Below are 22,816 nucleotides of genomic sequence, written 5' to 3'. Positions count from 1 at the left end.
GCCCCTATGTACAATAATATAACCACTATAATAGTGCTCCTATGTACAAGAATATAACTACTATAATACTGCCCCCTATGTACAAGAATATAACCACTATAATACTGCCCCTATGTACAAGAATATAACCACTATATTACTGCTCCTATGTACAAGAATATAACTACTATAATACTGCCCCCTATGTACAAGAATATAACTACTATAATACTGCCCCTATGTACAAGAATATAACTACTATAATACTGCCCCCTATGTACAAGAATATAACTACTATAATACTGCTCCTATGTACAAGAATATAAGTACTATAATACTGCTCCTATGTACAAGAATATAACTACTATAATACTGCTCCTATGTACAAGAATATAACCACTATAATACTGCCCCTTATGTACAAGAATATAACTACTATAATACTGCCCCTATGTACAAGAATATAACCATATATTACTGCTCCTATATACAAGAATATAACTACTATACTACTGCCCCCTATGTACAAGAATATAACTACTATAATACTGCCCCTATGTACAAGAATATAACTACTATAATACTGCCCCCTACGTACAAGACTATAACTACTATAATATTGCTCCTATGTACAAGAATATAACTACTATAATACTGCTCCTATGTACAAGAATATAACTATTATAATACTGCTCTCTATGTACAAGAATATAACTACTATAATACTGCCCCTATGTACAAGAATATAACTACTATAATACTGCTCCTATGTACAAGAATATAACTACTATAATACTGCTCCTATGTACAAGAATATAACCACTATAATACTGCCCCCTATGTACAAGAATATAACTACTATAATACTGCCCCTATGTACAAGAATATAACTACTATAATACTGTCCCCTATGTACAAGAATATAACTACTATAATACTGCTCCTATGTACAAGAATATAACTACTATAATACTGCCCCCTATGTACTAGAATATAACTACTATAATACTGCTCCTATGTACAAGAATATAACTACTATAATACTGCTCCTATGTACAAGAATATAACTACTATAATACTGCCCCCTATGTACAAGAATATAACTACTATAATACTGCTCCTATGTACAAGAATATAACCACTATAATACTGCCCCCTATGTACAAGAATATAACTACTATAATACTGCCCCTATGTACAAGAATATAACCACTATATTACTGCTCCTATATACAAGAATATAACTACTATACTACTGCCCCCTATGTACAAGAATATAACTACTATAATACTGCCCCTATGTACAAGAATATAACTACTATAATACTGCCCCCTACGTACAAGAATATAACTACTATAATATTGCTCCTATGTACAAGAATATAACTACTATAATACTGCTCCTATGTACAAGAATATAACTATTATAATACTGCTCTCTATGTACAAGAATATAACTACTATAATACTGCCCCTATGTACAAGAATATAACTACTATAATACTGCTCCTATGTACAAGAATATAACTACTATAATACTGCCCCCTATGTACAAGAATATAACTACTATAATACTGCTCCTATGTACAAGAATATAAGTACTATAATACTGCTCCTATGTACAAGAATATAACTACTATAATACTGCTCCTATGTACAAGAATATAACCACTATAATACTGCCCCCTATGTACAAGAATATAACTACTATAATACTGCCCCTATGTACAAGAATATAACCATATATTACTGCTCCTATATACAAGAATATAACTACTATACTACTGCCCCCTATGTACAAGAATATAACTACTATAATACTGCCCCTATGTACAAGAATATAACTACTATAATACTGCCCCCTACGTACAAGACTATAACTACTATAATATTGCTCCTATGTACAAGAATATAACTACTATAATACTGCTCCTATGTATAAGAATATAACTATTATAATACTGCTCTCTATGTACAAGAATATAACTACTATAATACTGCCCCTATGTACAAGAATATAACTACTATAATACTGCTCCTATGTACAAGAATATAACTACTATAATACTGCTCCTATGTACAAGAATATAACCACTATAATACTGCCCCCTATGTACAAGAATATAACTACTATAATACTGCCCCTATGTACAAGAATATAACTACTATAATACTGTCCCCTATGTACAAGAATATAACTACTATAATACTGCTCCTATGTACAAGAATATAACTACTATAATACTGCCCCCTATGTACTAGAATATAACTACTATAATACTGCTCCTATGTACAAGAATATAACTACTATAATACTGCTCCTATGTACAAGAATATAACTACTATAATACTGCCCCCTATGTACAAGAATATAACTACTATAATACTGCTCCTATGTACAAGAATATAACCACTATAATACTGCCCCCTATGTACAAGAATATAACTACTATAATACTGCCCCTATGTACAAGAATATAACCACTATATTACTGCTCCTATATACAAGAATATAACTACTATACTACTGCCCCCTATGTACAAGAATATAACTACTATAATACTGCCCCTATGTACAAGAATATAACTACTATAATACTGCCCCCTACGTACAAGAATATAACTACTATAATATTGCTCCTATGTACAAGAATATAAATACTATAATACTGCTCCTATGTACAAGAATATAACTATTATAATACTGCTCTCTATGTACAAGAATATAACTACTATAATACTGCCCCTATGTACAAGAATATAACTACTATAATACTGCTCCTATGTACAAGAATATAACTACTATAATACTGCTCCTATGTACAAGAATATAACCACTATAATACTGCCCCCTATGTACAAGAATATAACTACTATAATACTGCCCCTATGTACAAGAATATAACTACTATAATACTGTCCCCTATGTACAAGAATATAACTACTATAATACTGCTCCTATGTACAAGAATATAACTACTATAATACTGCCCCCTATGTACTAGAATATAACTACTATAATACTGCTCCTATGTACAAGAATATAACTACTATAATACTGCTCCTATGTACAAGAATATAACTACTATAATACTGCCCCCTATGTACAAGAATATAACTACTATAATACTGCCCCCTATGTACAAGAATATAACTACTATAATACTGCCCCCTATGTACAAGAATATAACTACTATAATACTGCCCCTATGTACAAGAATATAACCACTATATTACTGCTCCTATGTGCAAGAATATAACTACTATAATACTGCCCCCTATGTACAAGAATATAACCACTATAATACTGCCCCCTATGTACAAGAATATAACTACTATAATCCTGCCCCTATGTACAATAATATAACGACTATAATACTGCCCCCTATGTACAAGAATATAACTACTATACTACTGCCCCTATGTACAGGAATATAACCACTATAATACTGCTCCTATGTACAAGAATATAACCACTATAATACTGCTCCTATGTACAAGAATATAACCACAATAATACTGCTCCTATGTACAAGAATCTAACCACTATAATACTGCCCCCTATGTACAAGAATATAACTACTATAATACTGCCCCTATGTACAAGAATATAACCACTATAATACTGCTCCTATGTACAAGAATATAACCACTATAATACTGCCCCCTATGTACAAGAATATAACCACTATAATACTGCCCCCTATGTACAAGAATATAACTACTATAATACTGCCCCTATGTACAAGAATATAACCACTATATTACTGCTCCTATGTACAAGAATAACTACTATAATACTGCCCCCTATGTACAAGAATATAACTACTATAATACTGCCCCTATGTACAAGAATATAACTACTATAATACTGCCCCCTATGTACAAGAATATAACTACTATAATACTGCTCCTATGTACAAGAATATAACTACTATAATACTGCTCCTATATACAAAAATATAACTACTATAATACTGCTCCTATGTACAAGAATATAACCACTATAATACTGCCCCCTATGTACAAGAATATAACTACTATAATACTGCCCCTATGTACAAGAATAAAACCACTATATTACTGCTCCTATATACAAGAATAAAACTACTATAATACTGCCCCTTATGTATAAGAATATAACTACTATAATACTGCCCCTATGTACAAGAATATAACTACTATAATACTGCCCCCTATGTACAAGAATATAACTACTATAATACTGCCCCTATGTACAAGAATATAACCACTATAATACTGCTCCTATGTACAAGAATATAACTACTATAATACTGCTCCTATGTACAAGAATATAACCACTATAATACTGCTCCTATGTACAAGAATATAAGCACTATAATACTGCTCCTAGGTACAAGAATCTAACCACTATAATACTGCCCCCTATGTACAAGAATATAACTACTATAATACTGCCCCTATGTACAAGAATATAACCACTATAATACTGCTCCTATGTACAAGAATATAACTACTATAATACTGCCCCCTATGTACAAGAATATAACCACTATAATACTGCCCCCTATGTACAAGAATATAACTACTATAATACTGCCCCTATGTACAAGAATATAACCACTATATTACTGCTCCTATGTACAAGAATATAACTACTATAATACTGCCCCCTATGTACAAGAATATAACTACTATAATACTGCCCCTATGTACAAGAATATAACTACTATAATACTGCCCCCTATGTACAAGAATATAACTACTATAATACTGCTCCTATGTACAAGAATATAAGTACTATAATACTGCTCCTATGTACAAGAATATAACTACTTTAATACTGCTCCTATGTACAAGAATATAACCACTATAATACTTCCCCCTATGTACAAGAATATAACTACTATAATACTGCCCCTATGTACAAGAATATAACCACTATATTACTGCTCCTATATACAAGAATATAACTACTATACTACTGCCCCCTATGTACAAGAATATAACTACTATAATACTGCCCCTATGTACAAGAATATAACTACTATAATACTGCCCCCTATGTACAAGAATATAACTACTATAATATTGCTCCTATTTACAAGAATATAACTACTATAATACTGCTCCTATGTACAAGAATATAACTATTATAATACTGCCCCCTATGTACAAGAATATAACTACTATAATACTGCCCCTATGTACAAGAATATAACTACTATAATACTGTCCCCTATGTACAAGAATATAACTACTATAATACTGCTCCTATGTACAAGAATATAACTACTATAATACTGCCCCCTATGTACTAGAATATAACTACTATAATACTGCTCCTATGTACAAGAATATAACTACTATAATACTGCTCCTATGTACAAGAATATAACTACTATAATACTGCTCCTATGTACAAGAATATAACTAGTATAATACTGCCCCCTATGTACAAGAATATAACTACTATAATACTGCCCCCTATGTACAAGAATATAACTACTATAATACTGCCCCTATGTACAAGAATATAACTACTATAATACTGCCCCTATGTACAAGAATATAACCACTATATTACTGCTCCTATGTGCAAGAATATAACTACTATAATACTGCCCCCTATGTACAAGAATATAACCACTATAATACTGCCCCCTATGTACAAGAATATAACTACTATAATCCTGCCCCTATGTACAATAATATAACGACTATAATACTGCCCCCTATGTACAAGAATATAACTACTATAATACTGCCCCTATGTACAAGAATATAACCACTATAATACTGCTCCTATGTACAAGAATATAACCACTATAATACTGCTCCTATGTACAAGAATATAACCACTATAATACTGCTCCTATGTACAAGAATCTAACCACTATAATACTGCCCCCTATGTACAAGAATATAACTACTATAATACTGCCCCTATGTACAAGAATATAACCACTATAATACTGCTCCTATGTACAAGAATATAACTACTATAATACTGCCCCCTATGTACAAGAATATAACCACTATAATACTGCCCCCTATGTACAAGAAGATAACTAGTATAATACTGCCCCTATGTACAAGAATATAACCACTATATTACTGCTCCTATGTACAAGAATATAACTACTATAATACTGCCCCCTATGTACAAGAATATAACTACTATAATACTGCCCCTATGTACAAGAATATAACTACTATAATACTGCTCCTATATATAAAAATATAACTACTATAATACTGCTCCTATGTACAAGAATATAACCACTATAATACTGCCCCCTATGTACAAGAATATAACTACTATAATACTGCTCCTATGTACAAGAATATAACTATTATAATACTGCTCTCTATGTACAAGAATATAACTACTATAATACTGCCCCTATGTACAAGAATATAACTACTATAATACTGCTCCTATGTACAAGAATATAACTACTATAATACTGCTCCTATGTACAAGAATATAACCACTATAATACTGCCCCCTATGTACAAGAATATAACTACTATAATACTGCCCCTATGTACAAGAATATAACTAGTATAATACTGTCCCCTATGTACAAGAATATAACTACTATAATACTGCTCCTATGTACAAGAATATAACTACTATAATACTGCCCTCTATGTACTAGAATATAACTACTATAATACTGCTCCTATGTACAAGAATATAACTACTATAATACTGCCCCCTATGTACAAGAATATAACTACTATAATACTGCCCCCTATGTACTAGAATATAACTACTATAATACTGCTCCTATGTACAAGAATATAACTACTATAATACTGCCCCCTATGTACAAGAATATAACTACTATAATACTGCCCCCTATGTACAAGAATATAACTACTATAATACTGCCCCTATGTACAAGAATATAACCACTATATTACTGCTCCTATATACAAGAATATAACTACTATACTACTGCCCCCTATGTACAAGAATATAACTACTATAATACTGCCCCTATGTACAAGAATATAACTACTATAATACTGCCCCCTATGTACAAGAATATAACTACTATAATATTGCTCCTATGTACAAGAATATAACTACTATAATACTGCTCCTATGTACAAGAATATAACTATTATAATACTGCCCCCTATGTACAAGAATATAACTACTATAATACTGCCCCTATGTACAAGAATATAACTACTATAATACTGTCCCCTATGTACAAGAATATAACTACTATAATACTGCTCCTATGTACAAGAATATAACTACTATAATACTGCCCCCTATGTACTAGAATATAACTACTATAATACTGCTCCTATGTACAAGAATATAACTACTATAATACTGCTCCTATGTACAAGAATATAACTACTATAATACTGCTCCTATGTACAAGAATATAACTAGTATAATACTGCCCCCTATGTACAAGAATATAACTACTATAATACTGCCCCCTATGTACAAGAATATAACTACTATAATACTGCCCCCTATGTACAAGAATATAACTACTATAATACTGCCCCTATGTACAAGAATATAACCACTATATTACTGCTCCTATGTGCAAGAATATAACTACTATAATACTGCCCCCTATGTACAAGAATATAACCACTATAATACTGCCCCCTATGTACAAGAATATAACTACTATAATCCTGCCCCTATGTACAATAATATAACGACTATAATACTGCCCCCTATGTACAAGAATATAACTACTATAATACTGCCCCTATGTACAAGAATATAACCACTATAATACTGCTCCTATGTACAAGAATATAACCACTATAATACTGCTCCTATGTACAAGAATCTAACCACTATAATACTGCCCCCTATGTACAAGAATATAACTACTATAATACTGCCCCTATGTACAAGAATATAACCACTATAATACTGCTCCTATGTACAAGAATATAACTACTATAATACTGCCCCCTATGTACAAGAATATAACCACTATAATACTGCCCCCTATGTACAAGAAGATAACTAGTATAATACTGCCCCTATGTACAAGAATATAACCACTATATTACTGCTCCTATGTACAAGAATATAACTACTATAATACTGCCCCCTATGTACAAGAATATAACTACTATAATACTGCCCCTATGTACAAGAATATAATTACTATAATACTGCTCCTATATACAAAAATATAACTACTATAATACTGCTCCTATGTACAAGAATATAACCACTATAATACTGCCCCCTATGTACAAGAATATAACTACTATAATACTGCTCCTATGTACAAGAATATAACTATTATAATACTGCTCTCTATGTACAAGAATATAACTACTATAATACTGCCCCTATGTACAAGAATATAACTACTATAATACTGCTCCTATGCACAAGAATATAACTACTATAATACTGCTCCTATGTACAAGAATATAACCACTATAATACTGCCCCCTATGTACAAGAATATAACTACTATAATACTGCCCCTATGTACAAGAATATAACTACTATAATACTGTCCCCTATGTACAAGAATATAACTACTATAATACTGCTCCTATGTACAAGAATATAACTACTATAATACTGCCCTCTATGTACTAGAATATAACTACTATAATACTGCTCCTATGTACAAGAATATAACTACTATAATACTGCCCCCTATGTACAAGAATATAACTACTATAATACTGCCCCCTATGTACTAGAATATAACTACTATAATACTGCTCCTATGTACAAGAATATAACTACTATAATACTGCCCCCTATGTACAAGAATATAACTACTATAATACTGCCCCCTATGTACAAGAATATAACTACTATAATACTGCCCCCTATGTACAAGAATATAGCTACTATAATACTGCTCCTATGTACAAGAATATAACTACTATAATACTGCCCCCTATGTACAAGAATATAACTACTATAATACTGCCCCCTATGTACAAGAATATAACTACTATAATACTGCCCCCTATGTACAAGAATATAATTACTATAATACTGCCCCCTATGTACAAGAATATAACTACTATAATACTGCCCCCTATGTACAAGAATATAACTACTATAATATTGCTCCTATGTACAAGAATATAACCACTATAATACTGCTCCTATGTACAAGAATCTAACCACTATAATACTGCCCCCTATGTACAAGAATATAACTACTATAATACTGCCCCTATGTACAAGAATATAACCACTATAATACTGCTCCTATGTACAAGAATATAACTACTATAATACTGCCTCCTATGTACAAGAATATAACTACTATAATACTGCCCCCTATGTACAAGAATATAACTACTATAATACTGCTCCTATATATAAAAATATAACTACTATAATACTGCTCCTATGTACAAGAATATAACCACTATAATACTGCCCCCTATGTACAAGAATATAACTACTATAATACTGCTCCTATGTACAAGAATATAACTATTATAATACTGCTCTCTATGTACAAGAATATAACTACTATAATACTGCCCCTATGTACAAGAATATAACTACTATAATACTGCTCCTATGTACAAGAATATAACTACTATAATACTGCTCCTATGTACAAGAATATAACCACTATAATACTGCCCCCTATGTACAAGAATATAACTACTATAATACTGCCCCTATGTACAAGAATATAACTAGTATAATACTGTCCCCTATGTACAAGAATATAACTACTATAATACTGCTCCTATGTACAAGAATATAACTACTATAATACTGCCCTCTATGTACTAGAATATAACTACTATAATACTGCTCCTATGTACAAGAATATAACTACTATAATACTGCCCCCTATGTACAAGAATATAACTACTATAATACTGCCCCCTATGTACTAGAATATAACTACTATAATACTGCTCCTATGTACAAGAATATAACTACTATAATACTGCCCCCTATGTACAAGAATATAACTACTATAATACTGCCCCCTATGTACAAGAATATAACTACTATAATACTGCCCCTATGTACAAGAATATAACCACTATATTACTGCTCCTATATACAAGAATATAACTACTATACTACTGCCCCCTATGTACAAGAATATAACTACTATAATACTGCCCCTATGTACAAGAATATAACTACTATAATACTGCCCCCTATGTACAAGAATATAACTACTATAATATTGCTCCTATGTACAAGAATATAACTACTATAATACTGCTCCTATGTACAAGAATATAACTATTATAATACTGCCCCCTATGTACAAGAATATAACTACTATAATACTGCCCCTATGTACAAGAATATAACTACTATAATACTGTCCCCTATGTACAAGAATATAACTACTATAATACTGCTCCTATGTACAAGAATATAACTACTATAATACTGCCCCCTATGTACTAGAATATAACTACTATAATACTGCTCCTATGTACAAGAATATAACTACTATAATACTGCTCCTATGTACAAGAATATAACTACTATAATACTGCTCCTATGTACAAGAATATAACTAGTATAATACTGCCCCCTATGTACAAGAATATAACTACTATAATACTGCCCCCTATGTACAAGAATATAACTACTATAATACTGCCCCCTATGTACAAGAATATAACTACTATAATACTGCCCCTATGTACAAGAATATAACCACTATATTACTGCTCCTATGTGCAAGAATATAACTACTATAATACTGCCCCCTATGTACAAGAATATAACCACTATAATACTGCCCCCTATGTACAAGAATATAACTACTATAATCCTGCCCCTATGTACAATAATATAACGACTATAATACTGCCCCCTATGTACAAGAATATAACTACTATAATACTGCCCCTATGTACAAGAATATAACCACTATAATACTGCTCCTATGTACAAGAATATAACCACTATAATACTGCTCCTATGTACAAGAATCTAACCACTATAATACTGCCCCCTATGTACAAGAATATAACTACTATAATACTGCCCCTATGTACAAGAATATAACCACTATAATACTGCTCCTATGTACAAGAATATAACTACTATAATACTGCCCCCTATGTACAAGAATATAACCACTATAATACTGCCCCCTATGTACAAGAAGATAACTAGTATAATACTGCCCCTATGTACAAGAATATAACCACTATATTACTGCTCCTATGTACAAGAATATAACTACTATAATACTGCCCCCTATGTACAAGAATATAACTACTATAATACTGCCCCTATGTACAAGAATATAATTACTATAATACTGCTCCTATATACAAAAATATAACTACTATAATACTGCTCCTATGTACAAGAATATAACCACTATAATACTGCCCCCTATGTACAAGAATATAACTACTATAATACTGCTCCTATGTACAAGAATATAACTATTATAATACTGCTCTCTATGTACAAGAATATAACTACTATAATACTGCCCCTATGTACAAGAATATAACTACTATAATACTGCTCCTATGTACAAGAATATAACTACTATAATACTGCTCCTATGTACAAGAATATAACCACTATAATACTGCCCCCTATGTACAAGAATATAACTACTATAATACTGCCCCTATGTACAAGAATATAACTACTATAATACTGTCCCCTATGTACAAGAATATAACTACTATAATACTGCTCCTATGTACAAGAATATAACTACTATAATACTGCCCTCTATGTACTAGAATATAACTACTATAATACTGCTCCTATGTACAAGAATATAACTACTATAATACTGCCCCCTATGTACAAGAATATAACTACTATAATACTGCCCCCTATGTACTAGAATATAACTACTATAATACTGCTCCTATGTACAAGAATATAACTACTATAATACTGCCCCCTATGTACAAGAATATAACTACTATAATACTGCCCCCTATGTACAAGAATATAACTACTATAATACTGCCCCCTATGTACAAGAATATAGCTACTATAATACTGCTCCTATGTACAAGAATATAACTACTATAATACTGCCCCCTATGTACAAGAATATAACTACTATAATACTGCCCCCTATGTACAAGAATATAACTACTATAATACTGCCCCCTATGTACAAGAATATAATTACTATAATACTGCCCCCTATGTACAAGAATATAACTACTATAATACTGCCCCCTATGTACAAGAATATAACTACTATAATATTGCTCCTATGTACAAGAATATAACCACTATAATACTGCTCCTATGTACAAGAATCTAACCACTATAATACTGCCCCCTATGTACAAGAATATAACTACTATAATACTGCCCCTATGTACAAGAATATAACCACTATAATACTGCTCCTATGTACAAGAATATAACTACTATAATACTGCCTCCTAGCTGTGAGGACGTGTCTGAGTAGCTCTCCTGATGTCTGGAGCAAGCCCGGGGAGGGGCCACCCTGGGCGGGGAAGCTCCCCAAGCAAGGCCCAGGCTTCCCGGCCTACACTGGGAGACAACTTCCAGGCTTCTTCTAATGGGAATACAAATCCCAGAGTCATCGTTAAGCAATGCAAAGCAACAAGCCAAAGCTCCACTGTTTCCAAGAAGGAAGAAAGCAGAGTGAATGTGAGTAAAGTTATGGAAGGAACAGCAGCTCCAGTTACAGCAAAGAAACCTGAAGTGAAACTGTTAGTAAGTAAAGAAATGCAGCAAAGTCCAAAACCAAGTAATTCCCCAAAGGAATCTTCTGTCAGCAAACAGAGGCAGCCTGGTGCAGAGAAGGTGAGGCCGCTCTCATCACCGGCCTCAGGTGTGCAGCTCACTCCTCCACACAGGCAGAGACGGACATCTCTGGAGAGGCAGACATTGCAAGAAAACCTGCAGCAGCAAGACACGGTGACCGGCATGGCGCGCTCAGGACGCACAAGGGCACAGGCGAGTGGCAGCACTAAGAGTGCTGTGGAGCCCGGAGCCAGCAGTGGTACCATAAAGTCATCTGTGGTAAAACCAAGGAGACCTCTGTGTTCAAAAACCCAGAGCCATTGTCCAAGCCTCAGAAGGAGACGGCGCGTGCACCCGAGCTGCAGCTGGCAGAGGAGATACCTGGCCTGGTAAAGAAGATGGGTGAGTTACAGCAGCAAAGACAAATGCTGCAAATGGAGATTGATGTGATCTATAAACTGAAGGCTGCTAATCCTGACAGTAATGCTATGTGTGACCAGAGACTTTACTCACTGGGAGTGGAGCTGGCGAATGTGGTCAGGGACATAGACTGTATCCTGGAGAGGATGGGGCCCCTGGCAGAGACCTACAGAAACCGGGAGCGGTTCACCTCTCACAAGCAGGACTTTGTTGTGGAGTCCAGGACCTCTGATGCTGGATTAGGGTCAGAGACTGTACAGGATGAACCCCTGAAGCAGCAGACACGACCTGTGTTACAAGCTGCACGTTTCTGTTTCCAGGAGGGACAAATACTGCAGCAGCAGCAGACTGTAGCTGAGCCTGAGCAGCAACATGTACCTCAGAATCCAGTAGAGGCACCACAAGTCCCAGAATGCTCAACACAAGAGCAGGACATTGCATGTATGATTGTGTGTATTGATGGTGCACAGCACAGCCCTAATGCTGATGCACAGGCTGGGGATGACCCCACTTTACCCAGGGGCTCTGAGGCTGGAGGGGGCTCGCAGTCTGTGGTGGATGTCACATTGCCTCATAAAGATATTGTGGTTGATAATGATGTGTGTGATTTTCCCCCTTTGATACCTAATGCACAAGAGGTGACAGGTCCCCCTGCAGCGGACCCTCCCCCTGTTAGTCAGCCCAGTGTGACCCCACAGGTTCCCCACAGTAATGCCTGGAGCCGTGGTGCTCCGTCCTTCACCTCTGGCACCAACTATACCGACCAGGCCTTCAAAAGAAGGAACGTGGTGCGATTTAAGCATAGAGGTCTCAAGGAGGATCTGCCGGACAGGAGGTTTGTGGTCAGGGAGCTACTGTGTCGTCAGATGGGGTTTGCGCCATTAAATATCTTGGCAGTGATTAATCTTCCAGACAGACAGGGATATGATGTCAGTTTTAAAATCATGCCTGATCTGGACAGATTCTGGGCTAATTTCCCTAAGTTCAGGGACACGGATGGATGGAACAAATTTATCTTTGTTCCCATTTCCAGGCCAGATACAGTCACTGTAAATATCATCTTCTGGAATGAGGCTGTTCCCCCGCAGGACATTGTGGTGTGGCTCCGGAGGCATTGTGACCTCGTCTCTGACCTCACCAAGAATCGTGACGTTGATGGTATCTGGACGGGAGGGTGGAAGGTCCTGGTGAAGCTGCGCCAGTGTAACAATGTCACTGCCCACTTACCCAACTCCTTCTTCATTGGGCGGGAGAAAGGTGTTTGCTTCTATCCTGGGCAGCCTCGTAAGTGTTTTAAATGTGGCAAAGCGGGTCACCTGGCAAATTCCTGTACTGTGGTCAAGTGCAGTCTGTGCGGGGAAGTCGGCCATGTAGCTGCAGACTGCCAGAATATAAGGTGTAACCTGTGTGGGAAGATCGGCCACCCTCACAAGGACTGTCCCGATGCTTGGCATAACATCTGCAGGGACTTTCCTGATGAGGATTTGGTGGTAGGAGCAGAGGCTCAGGAGGAGGAGGCCTTAATGTCAGGGGAGATACTCACTAGATCAGAGGTCCACCAAGGGTCAGACCATGTAACACCAGAGCAGCAGTGTGAAGAGGGTGCACAGGGGAGCATGGAGGTTGTCCTTCAAGGCCAGCCGCCCCAAGAGGCCTGCACATCTGTATCACCATCTCTACCTGATAATAGTAACAGCAAGCAGACCAAAAGGAGGAAAAAAGACACGTCCTCCCGTAAACCCGAGGAACAATATGATGCTGACCATAAAGCTAAGAAAAAAGTCAGCAGTGGTGTTGGTGTGATGGTCGTATCTAACAGATATGAAGTTCTATCTGAGTCAGATGGAGATTTTGATCAGGAATTGAAAAGAATAGAGGCCGAGTGTGAGAGGGAAACAGAGGACCCTCCGCCTACAAAGCGGAAACCCTTACCTATAGACTCTAATGTAGCGTCAGACATGGAGACCAGTAGTGGACAGAACACCTCTGAGTTATGATGACGGGTTCTACTTCTCTGCTCCTCTTATACTGTGTTCTTATGGCTGGATTTTCCCTAAAATTTACATCAAGTAATGTGAACAGCATTAAGGTGAGGAGGACGAGACATGCGGTGTATGACCATCTGAGATACCTTGATGCAGATGTCTTTTTCCTACAGGAAACAAGATTGACATCTCTGGGGCTTATGAGAGAGGCTGAGAGGGAATGGAGATCTGGTCCGTCATTCTGGTCACTGGCTGTGGAGCCTTATGCCGGGGTCGCTATCCTGTTTAACACCAATAATGTGACTTTACATAGAATGACGGAGGTGGTTATGGGAAGGTGTCTGGTCCTGGAAGCCACTGTTCAGGGTAGACGGCTCCGGCTTATTAACATCTATGGGCCTCAGACAGTGACTGACAGGATCCAGCTGTTCAATAATGTGAAGCCATATCTCTTCACCTCTCTCCCGGTGGTGATGGCGGGTGACTTTAATGCCATAATGACATCTGGTGACAGTATCTCAGACAGGACAGTGACCAGGGATGGCAAAGTCTTAAAAAACATAATTTTGCAGACCGGACTAACTGACGCTTTTACGCAAAGAGGTCGGACGCCAAAATTTACTTACTCATGTTCCAACAGAAGTAGTAGGATAGATTTGGCTTTTGTGAGTCCTACTGAAGTTGTCAGTGCCATCAGTGAGAAAACCGTTCCTTTCTCTGATCACCTTGCCTTGTGTTTCTGCCTGGGGGCCACTAACCGTCCTGACATCGGTAGAGGGTTGTGGAAGCTAAACTCCAGCCTCCTGGATGACATGCATGTTCGGAGTTGTGTCCACTTCCTTTTTCAGGGTCATTTACAGAGGGTAGATTTCTATGACAACATGGCCGACTGGTGGGAGGACATCAAGGATGATATCAGATCCCTCTTGAAGAGACTGTCAGTTAATAAAGGGAGGAACAAGTACAGCCAGTACCTAAGACTTCGTAAGGAATTGGAGTCACTCTATTCGGCGGACGGGGATGACAAAGAGAGGATTGACCGGCTGAAATCTGAGATAAGGCAGTATCAGTACAGCAGGTATACCTCCCTGGTTCTTGAGCGGGATTATGGGACCTTGGGGGCACCTGATCCCTTTGAGAATTGCCAGGAGCGGGTGGCTAATAAATTGGTCACAGGTCTCACCAACTCCCAGGGTGTATTGCAGGAATCTCGGGAGGGTATCCTGGGAGTCGTGAGATCTTATTATACTGACTTGTTTCAGAGGAAAGTTTTGGATAAAGACAAGATGGCTCAATTCTTGGAGGCAACTCCAATGCCTGACACTAACGATCTGGACTTTTCTCCTTTGACAGCAGAATTAACGGTGCAGGAAGTTAAGGAGGCCATTAATAAGTTACATCTGAAGAAGGCACCAGGTCCAGATGGTTTAACAGCAGAATTCTATAAGAAATTCAGAGACCTCCTGGCTCCAATTCTTGTGGATGTTTACAAAAATTGTCTAGAAAATCACCTGATGCCTTCATCCATGAGAGTGTCTTCGTTAATTCTCCTGTCTAAAGGTAAAGAGCCAAGCGACATCAAGAACTAGAGGCCGATTGCCCTCTTGAATGTAGACAGGAAGATTCTGGCAAAGATCCTGTTTTCTAGGTTAGTTTGTTTGTCCCCGGCACTGTTGGCAGGCTCTCAGTTTGGCACAGTAAAAGGGCGGAATATCTCTGGAGCAGTCATCTCGATACGGGAGATGTTTGAGAGATGTAAAGTTCTGCGGTGTGGGAGATATGTTGTCAGTCTGGACCAGGCTAAAGCCTTTGACAGGGTTGATCACGATTATCTGTGGGCCACTTTGTCAAAGTACGGTGTTCCGGGACAATTCATGGATTGGCTGAAGACTTTGTATAGAGAGGCGGTGAGCTTTCCTCTGATTAATGGTTGGCAGGGTGATACTTTTGGAGTTGAGGCAGCCTCCACCCATATTAAGATCCTAGGGGTTAAATTTGGGAGGGATGATAATGGCAAGCTAAATTGGGAAGAGAAATTGGAAACCGGAAATGCAAAGGTTCAGCGATGGAAGAACTGGAGGCTGACCTACAGAGAAAGGGTCGCTATGTTGAAGACTTACTTGGTTCCCGTCTTCTTGTACGTCTTTGTCATTTTTCCTTTGCCAGAATCTTTCTCGGCGAGGCTCCTCAGCCTGTTCTTCCAACTCTTGTGGGGGAATAGGTTGAACCCAGTAAAAAGAGGGATTACTTACCTGCAGCGGAGAGAGGGTGGGCTGGATATGCTAAATCCGAGGGTCTTCTTTGACTCCATGTTTCTGAAAGTTAATTTTGGTAACCTGGATTCAAGTGCCCTGTGGGTAAATAGTATCAGGGATTGGATATTGCCTTTTGCAGAGTCTTGGGTGCGAGGCGGCAGTCTCAAGAGGAGGAGATGGACAGGTGACCACCTCCCCCAGTATCTGGAATATGGTCTCAGGTGTCTGAAGAAGTGGGGAGCAGAGAAGTATGAAATTGAGAATAAGACCAGGAAGGACCTGTATGTCAGGATATGCCGGACTTTCTTTTGTGTGCAGCCTGCACTGAGAGACTGCACAACTACCACCTTGCTGGAAAGTCTGAGGTTTCTCAATGCAGCGAGACTCCCAGCTAAGTTTTTTGACATCGCCTGGCTGTCGCTACATGGAAGACTATATGTTCGGGGTAACCTTAAGTACCTTAGTGTGTCAGATCGAATGTGTCCCCTGGGCTGTCAGCAAGAAGAGACAATGGCACATTTTATAACGGAGTGCTGGGGCGGGAGGAAAATATGGGAGGAAATATCTTGTAAGTTAAAAGTCCCAAGATTGCTGACCCTAAAATACCCAGATATCATCTATGGTGTCCCATCTACTGTAAGTAACATTGACCGGGGGACCATGTATCTGATAATAACAGTCATAAAATACTATCACTGGCATACGAGAACCCGCGTCTCCATCAGCAGTGAACCCTTCCATCATACCGCAGCCGTGAGCCTGATCCTGTCTGAATTGAGGTGTATAAAATGTCTAGAGATCAGGAAAAATGGTAAAAACAAAACATTATGGAGGAATGTACACATGGATTAATGTTGATATACAGTACAGACCAAAAGTTTGGACACACCTTCTCATTTAAAGATTTTTCCGTATTTTCATGACTTTGAAAATTGTACATTCATACTGAAGACATCAAAACTATGAATTAACACATGTGGAATTATATACTTAACAAAAAAGTGTGAAACAACTGAAAATATACCTTATATTCTAAGTTCTTCAAAGAAGCCACCTTTTGCTTTGATGACTGCTTTGCACACTCTTGGCATTCTCTTGATGATCTTCAAGAGGTAGTCATCGGAAATGGTCTTCCAACAATCTTGAAGGAGTTCCCAGAGATGCTTACCACTTGTTGGCCCTTTTGCCTTCACTCTGCGGTCCAGCTCATCCCAAACCATCTCGATTGGGTTCAGGTCTGGTGATTGTGGAGGCCAGGTCATCGGGCGTAGCACCCCATCACTCTCCTTCTTGGTCAAAAAGCCCTTACACAGCCTGGAGGTGTGTTTGGGGTCATTATCCTGTTGAAAAATAAATAATGGTCCAACTAAACACAAACCGGATGGAATAGCATGCCACTGCAAGATGCTGTGGTAGCCATGCTGGTTCAGTATGCCTTCAATTTTGAATAAATCCCCAACAGTGTCACCAGCAAAGCACCCCCACAGCATCACACCTCCTCCTCCATGCTTCACGGTGGGAACCAGGCATGTAGAGTCCATCCGTTCACCTTTTCTGCGTCGCACAAAGACACGGTGGTTGGAACCAAAGATCTCAAATTTGGACTCATCAGACCAAAGCACAGATTTCCACTGGTCTAATGTCCATTCCTTGTGTTCTTTAGCCCAAACAAGTCTCTTCCGCTTGTTGTCTGTCCTTAGCAGTGGTTTCCTAGCAGCTATTTTACCATGAAGGCCTGCTGCACAAAGTCTCCTCTTAACAGTTGTTGTAGAGATGTGTCTGCTGTTAGAACTCTGTGTGGCATTGACCAGGTCTCTAATCTGAGCTGCTGCTAACCTGCGATTTCTGAGGCTGGTGACTCAGATAAACTTATCCTCAGAAGCAGAGGTGACGCTTGGTCTTCCTTTCCTGGGGCGGTCCTCATGTGAGCCAGTTTCTTTGTAGCGCTTGATGGTTTTGCAACTGTACTTGGAGACACATTCAAAGTTTGCCCAATTTTTCGGACTGACTGACCTTAATTTCTTAAAGTAATGATGGCCACTCGTTTTTCTTTACTTAGCTCCTTTTTTCTTGCCATAATACAAATTCTAAGAGTCTATTCAGTAGGACTATCAGCTGTGTGTCCGCCAGACTTCTGCACAACACAACTGATGGTCTCAACCCCATTTATAAGGCAAGAAATCCCACTTATTAAACCTGACAGGGCACACCTGTGAAGTGAAACCATTTCCGGTGACTACCTCTTGAAGTTCATTAAGAGAATGCCAAGAGTGTGCAAAGCAGTCATCAAAGCAAAAGGTGGCTACTTTGAAGAACCTAGAATATAAGACATATTTTCAGTTGTTTCACACTTTTTTGTTAAGTATATAATTCCACATGTGTTAATTCATAGTTTTGATGCCTTCAGTGTGAATGTACAATTTTCAAAGTCATGAAAATACAGAAAAATCTTTAAATGAAAAGGTGTGTCCAAACTTTTGGTCTGTACTGTACAATAACAAATCAATTTTTGTTGGTTAATCGTTTCATTTTTTTTTTTTTTTCCTCTCGCCCTATTTCGAGAGCAATGGACTTGAGCTAATTCTACTGTAATATTTTTATGTTATTAGATTTTTATTGTTTTTGTTTCTGTTGAATTATTATGGTTTTGCTTTTGTTTTTTGATCGGATTGTATTGTAATATGTACTGTTTGTTTTTTACTAATAAAAATTGCCCCTATGTACAAGAATATAACCACTATAATACTGCCCCCTATGTACAAGAATATAACTACTATAATACTGCCCCTATGTACAAGAATATAACTACTATAATACTGCCCCTATGTACAAGAATATAACCACTATATTACTGCTCCTATGTACAAGAGTATAACTACTATAATACTGCCCCCTATGTACAAGAATATAACTACTATAATACTGCTCCTATGTACAAGAATATAACTACTATAATACTGCTCCTATGTACAAGAATATAACTACTATAATACTGCTCCTATGTACAAGAATATAACTACTATAATACTGCCCCCTATGTAGAAGAATATAACTACTATAATACTGCCCCCTATGTACAAGAATATAACTACTATAATACTGCCCCTATGTACAAGAATATAACCACTATATTACTGCTCCTATGTACAAGAATATAACTACTATAATACTGCCCCCTATGTACAAGAATATAACTACTATAATACTGCCCCTATGTACAAGAATATAACCACTATAATACTGCTCCTATGTACAAGAATATAACTACTATAATACTGCTCCTATGTACAAGAATATAACCACTATAATACTGCTCCTATGTACAAGAATATAACCACTATATTACTGCTCCTATGTACAAGAATCTAACCACTATAATACTGCCCCCTATGTACAAGAATATAACTACTATAATACTGCCCCTATGTACAAGAATATAACCACTATAATACTGCTCCTATGTACAAGAATATAACTACTATAATACTGCCCCCTATGTACAAGAATATAACCACTATAATATTGCCCCCTATTTACAAGAATATAACTACTATAATACTGCCCCTATGTACAAGAATATAACCACTATATTACTGCTCCTATGTACAAGAATATAACTACTATAATACTGCCCCCTATGTACAAGAATATAACTACTATAATACTGCCCCTATGTACAAGAATATAACTACTATAATACTGCTCCTATGTACAAGAATATAACTACTATAATACTGCTCCTATGTACAAGAATATAACTACTATAATACTGCTCCTATATACAAAAATATAACTACTATAATACTGCTCCTATGTACAAGAATATAACTACTATAATACTGCTCCTATATACAAAAATATAACTACTATAATACTGCCTCCTATGTACTAGAATATATCTACTATAATACTGCTCCTATGTAGAAGAATATAACTACTATAATACTGCTCCTATGTAGAAGAATATAACTACTATAATACTGCTCCTATGTACAAGAATATAACTACTATAATACTGCTCCTATGTACAAGAATATAACTACTATAATACTGCTCCTATATACAAAAATATAACTACTATAATACTGCTCCTATGTACAAGAATATAACCACTATAATACTGCCCCTATGTACAAGAATATAACTACTATAATACTGCCCCTATGTACAAGAATATAACCACTATATTACTGCTCCTATGTACAAGAATATAACTACTATAATACTGCCCCCTATGTACAAGAATATAACTACTATAATACTGCCCCCTATGTACTAGAATATATCTACTATAATACTGCTCCTATGTAGAAGAATATAACTACTATAATACTGCTCCTATGTACAAGAATATAACTACTATAATACTGCTCCTATGTACAAGAATATAACTACTATAATACTGCCCCTACGTACAAGAATATAACTACTATAATACTGCTCCTATATACAAAAATATAACTACTATAATACTGCTCCTATGTACAAGAATATAACCACTATAATACTGCCCCCTATGTACAAGAATATAACTACTATAATACTGCCCCTATGTACAAGAATATAACCACTATAATACTGCCCCCTATGTACAAGAATATAACTACTATAATACTGCCCCTATGTACAAGAATATAACCACTATATTACTGCCCCTATGTACAAGAATATAACCACTATATTACTGCTCCTATATACAAGAATATAACTACTATAATACTGCCCCCTATGTATAAGAATATAACTACTATAATACTGCCCCTATGTACAAGAATATAACTACTATAATACTGCCCCCTATGTACAAGAATATAACTACTATAATACTGCCCCTATGTACAAGAATATAACCACTATAATACTGCTCCTATGTACAAGAATATAACTACTATAATACTGCTCCTATGTACAAGAATATAACCACTATAATACTGCTCCTATGTACAAGAATATAACCACTATAATACTGCTCCTATGTACAAGAATCTAACCAATATAATACTGCCCCCTATGTACAAGAATATAACTACTATAATACTGCCCCTATGTACAAGAATATAACTACTATAATACTGCCCCTATGTACAAGAATATAACCACTATAATACTGCTCCTATGTACAAGAATATAACTACTATAATACTGCCCCTATGTACAAGAATATAACCATTATAATACTGCCCCCTATGTACAAGAATATAACTACTATAATACTGCCCCTATGTACAAGAATATAACCACTATATTACTGCTCCTATGTACAAGAATATAACTACTATAATACTGCCCCCTATGTACAAGAATATAACTACTATAATACTGCCCCTATGTACAAGAATATAACTACTATAATACTGCCCCCTATGTACAAGAATATAACTACTATAATACTGCTCTTATGTACAAGAATATAACTACTATAATACTGCTCCTATGTACAAGAATATAACTACTATAATACTGCT

General features: G+C 36.5%; 2 protein-coding genes across 2 annotated transcripts in view; both read left to right on the top strand.

Annotated features, from left to right (window-relative positions):
• PLAUR (plasminogen activator, urokinase receptor) overlaps window positions 1-22,816 on the top strand; it is a 51,484-nt gene that overhangs the window by 14,562 nt on the left and 14,106 nt on the right. The gene's annotated exons all lie outside the window — the stretch shown is intronic.
• Window positions 13,882-15,588, top strand: LOC141173060 (uncharacterized). The gene has a single exon (XM_073657695.1). It carries the CDS (start codon window positions 13,978-13,980, stop codon window positions 15,106-15,108), a length of 1,131 nt encoding a protein of 376 aa, XP_073513796.1. The 5' UTR covers window positions 13,882-13,977; the 3' UTR covers window positions 15,109-15,588.

The sequence above is a fragment of the Phyllobates terribilis genome, unplaced genomic scaffold (genome assembly GCF_046119375.1).
Source record: "Phyllobates terribilis strain yellow unplaced genomic scaffold, ASM4611937v1 Scaffold_12__6_contigs__length_324123572, whole genome shotgun sequence".
NCBI classification, from domain to species: Eukaryota; Metazoa; Chordata; class Amphibia; order Anura; family Dendrobatidae; genus Phyllobates; species Phyllobates terribilis.
This window is presented reverse-complemented; position numbering and strand designations above follow the sequence as displayed.

Coding starts and splice junctions, on each gene's coding strand:
- LOC141173060 (XM_073657695.1), top strand. CDS start 13,978: ATGGGGTTTGCGCCATTAAATATCTTGGCAGTGATTAATCTTCCAGAC.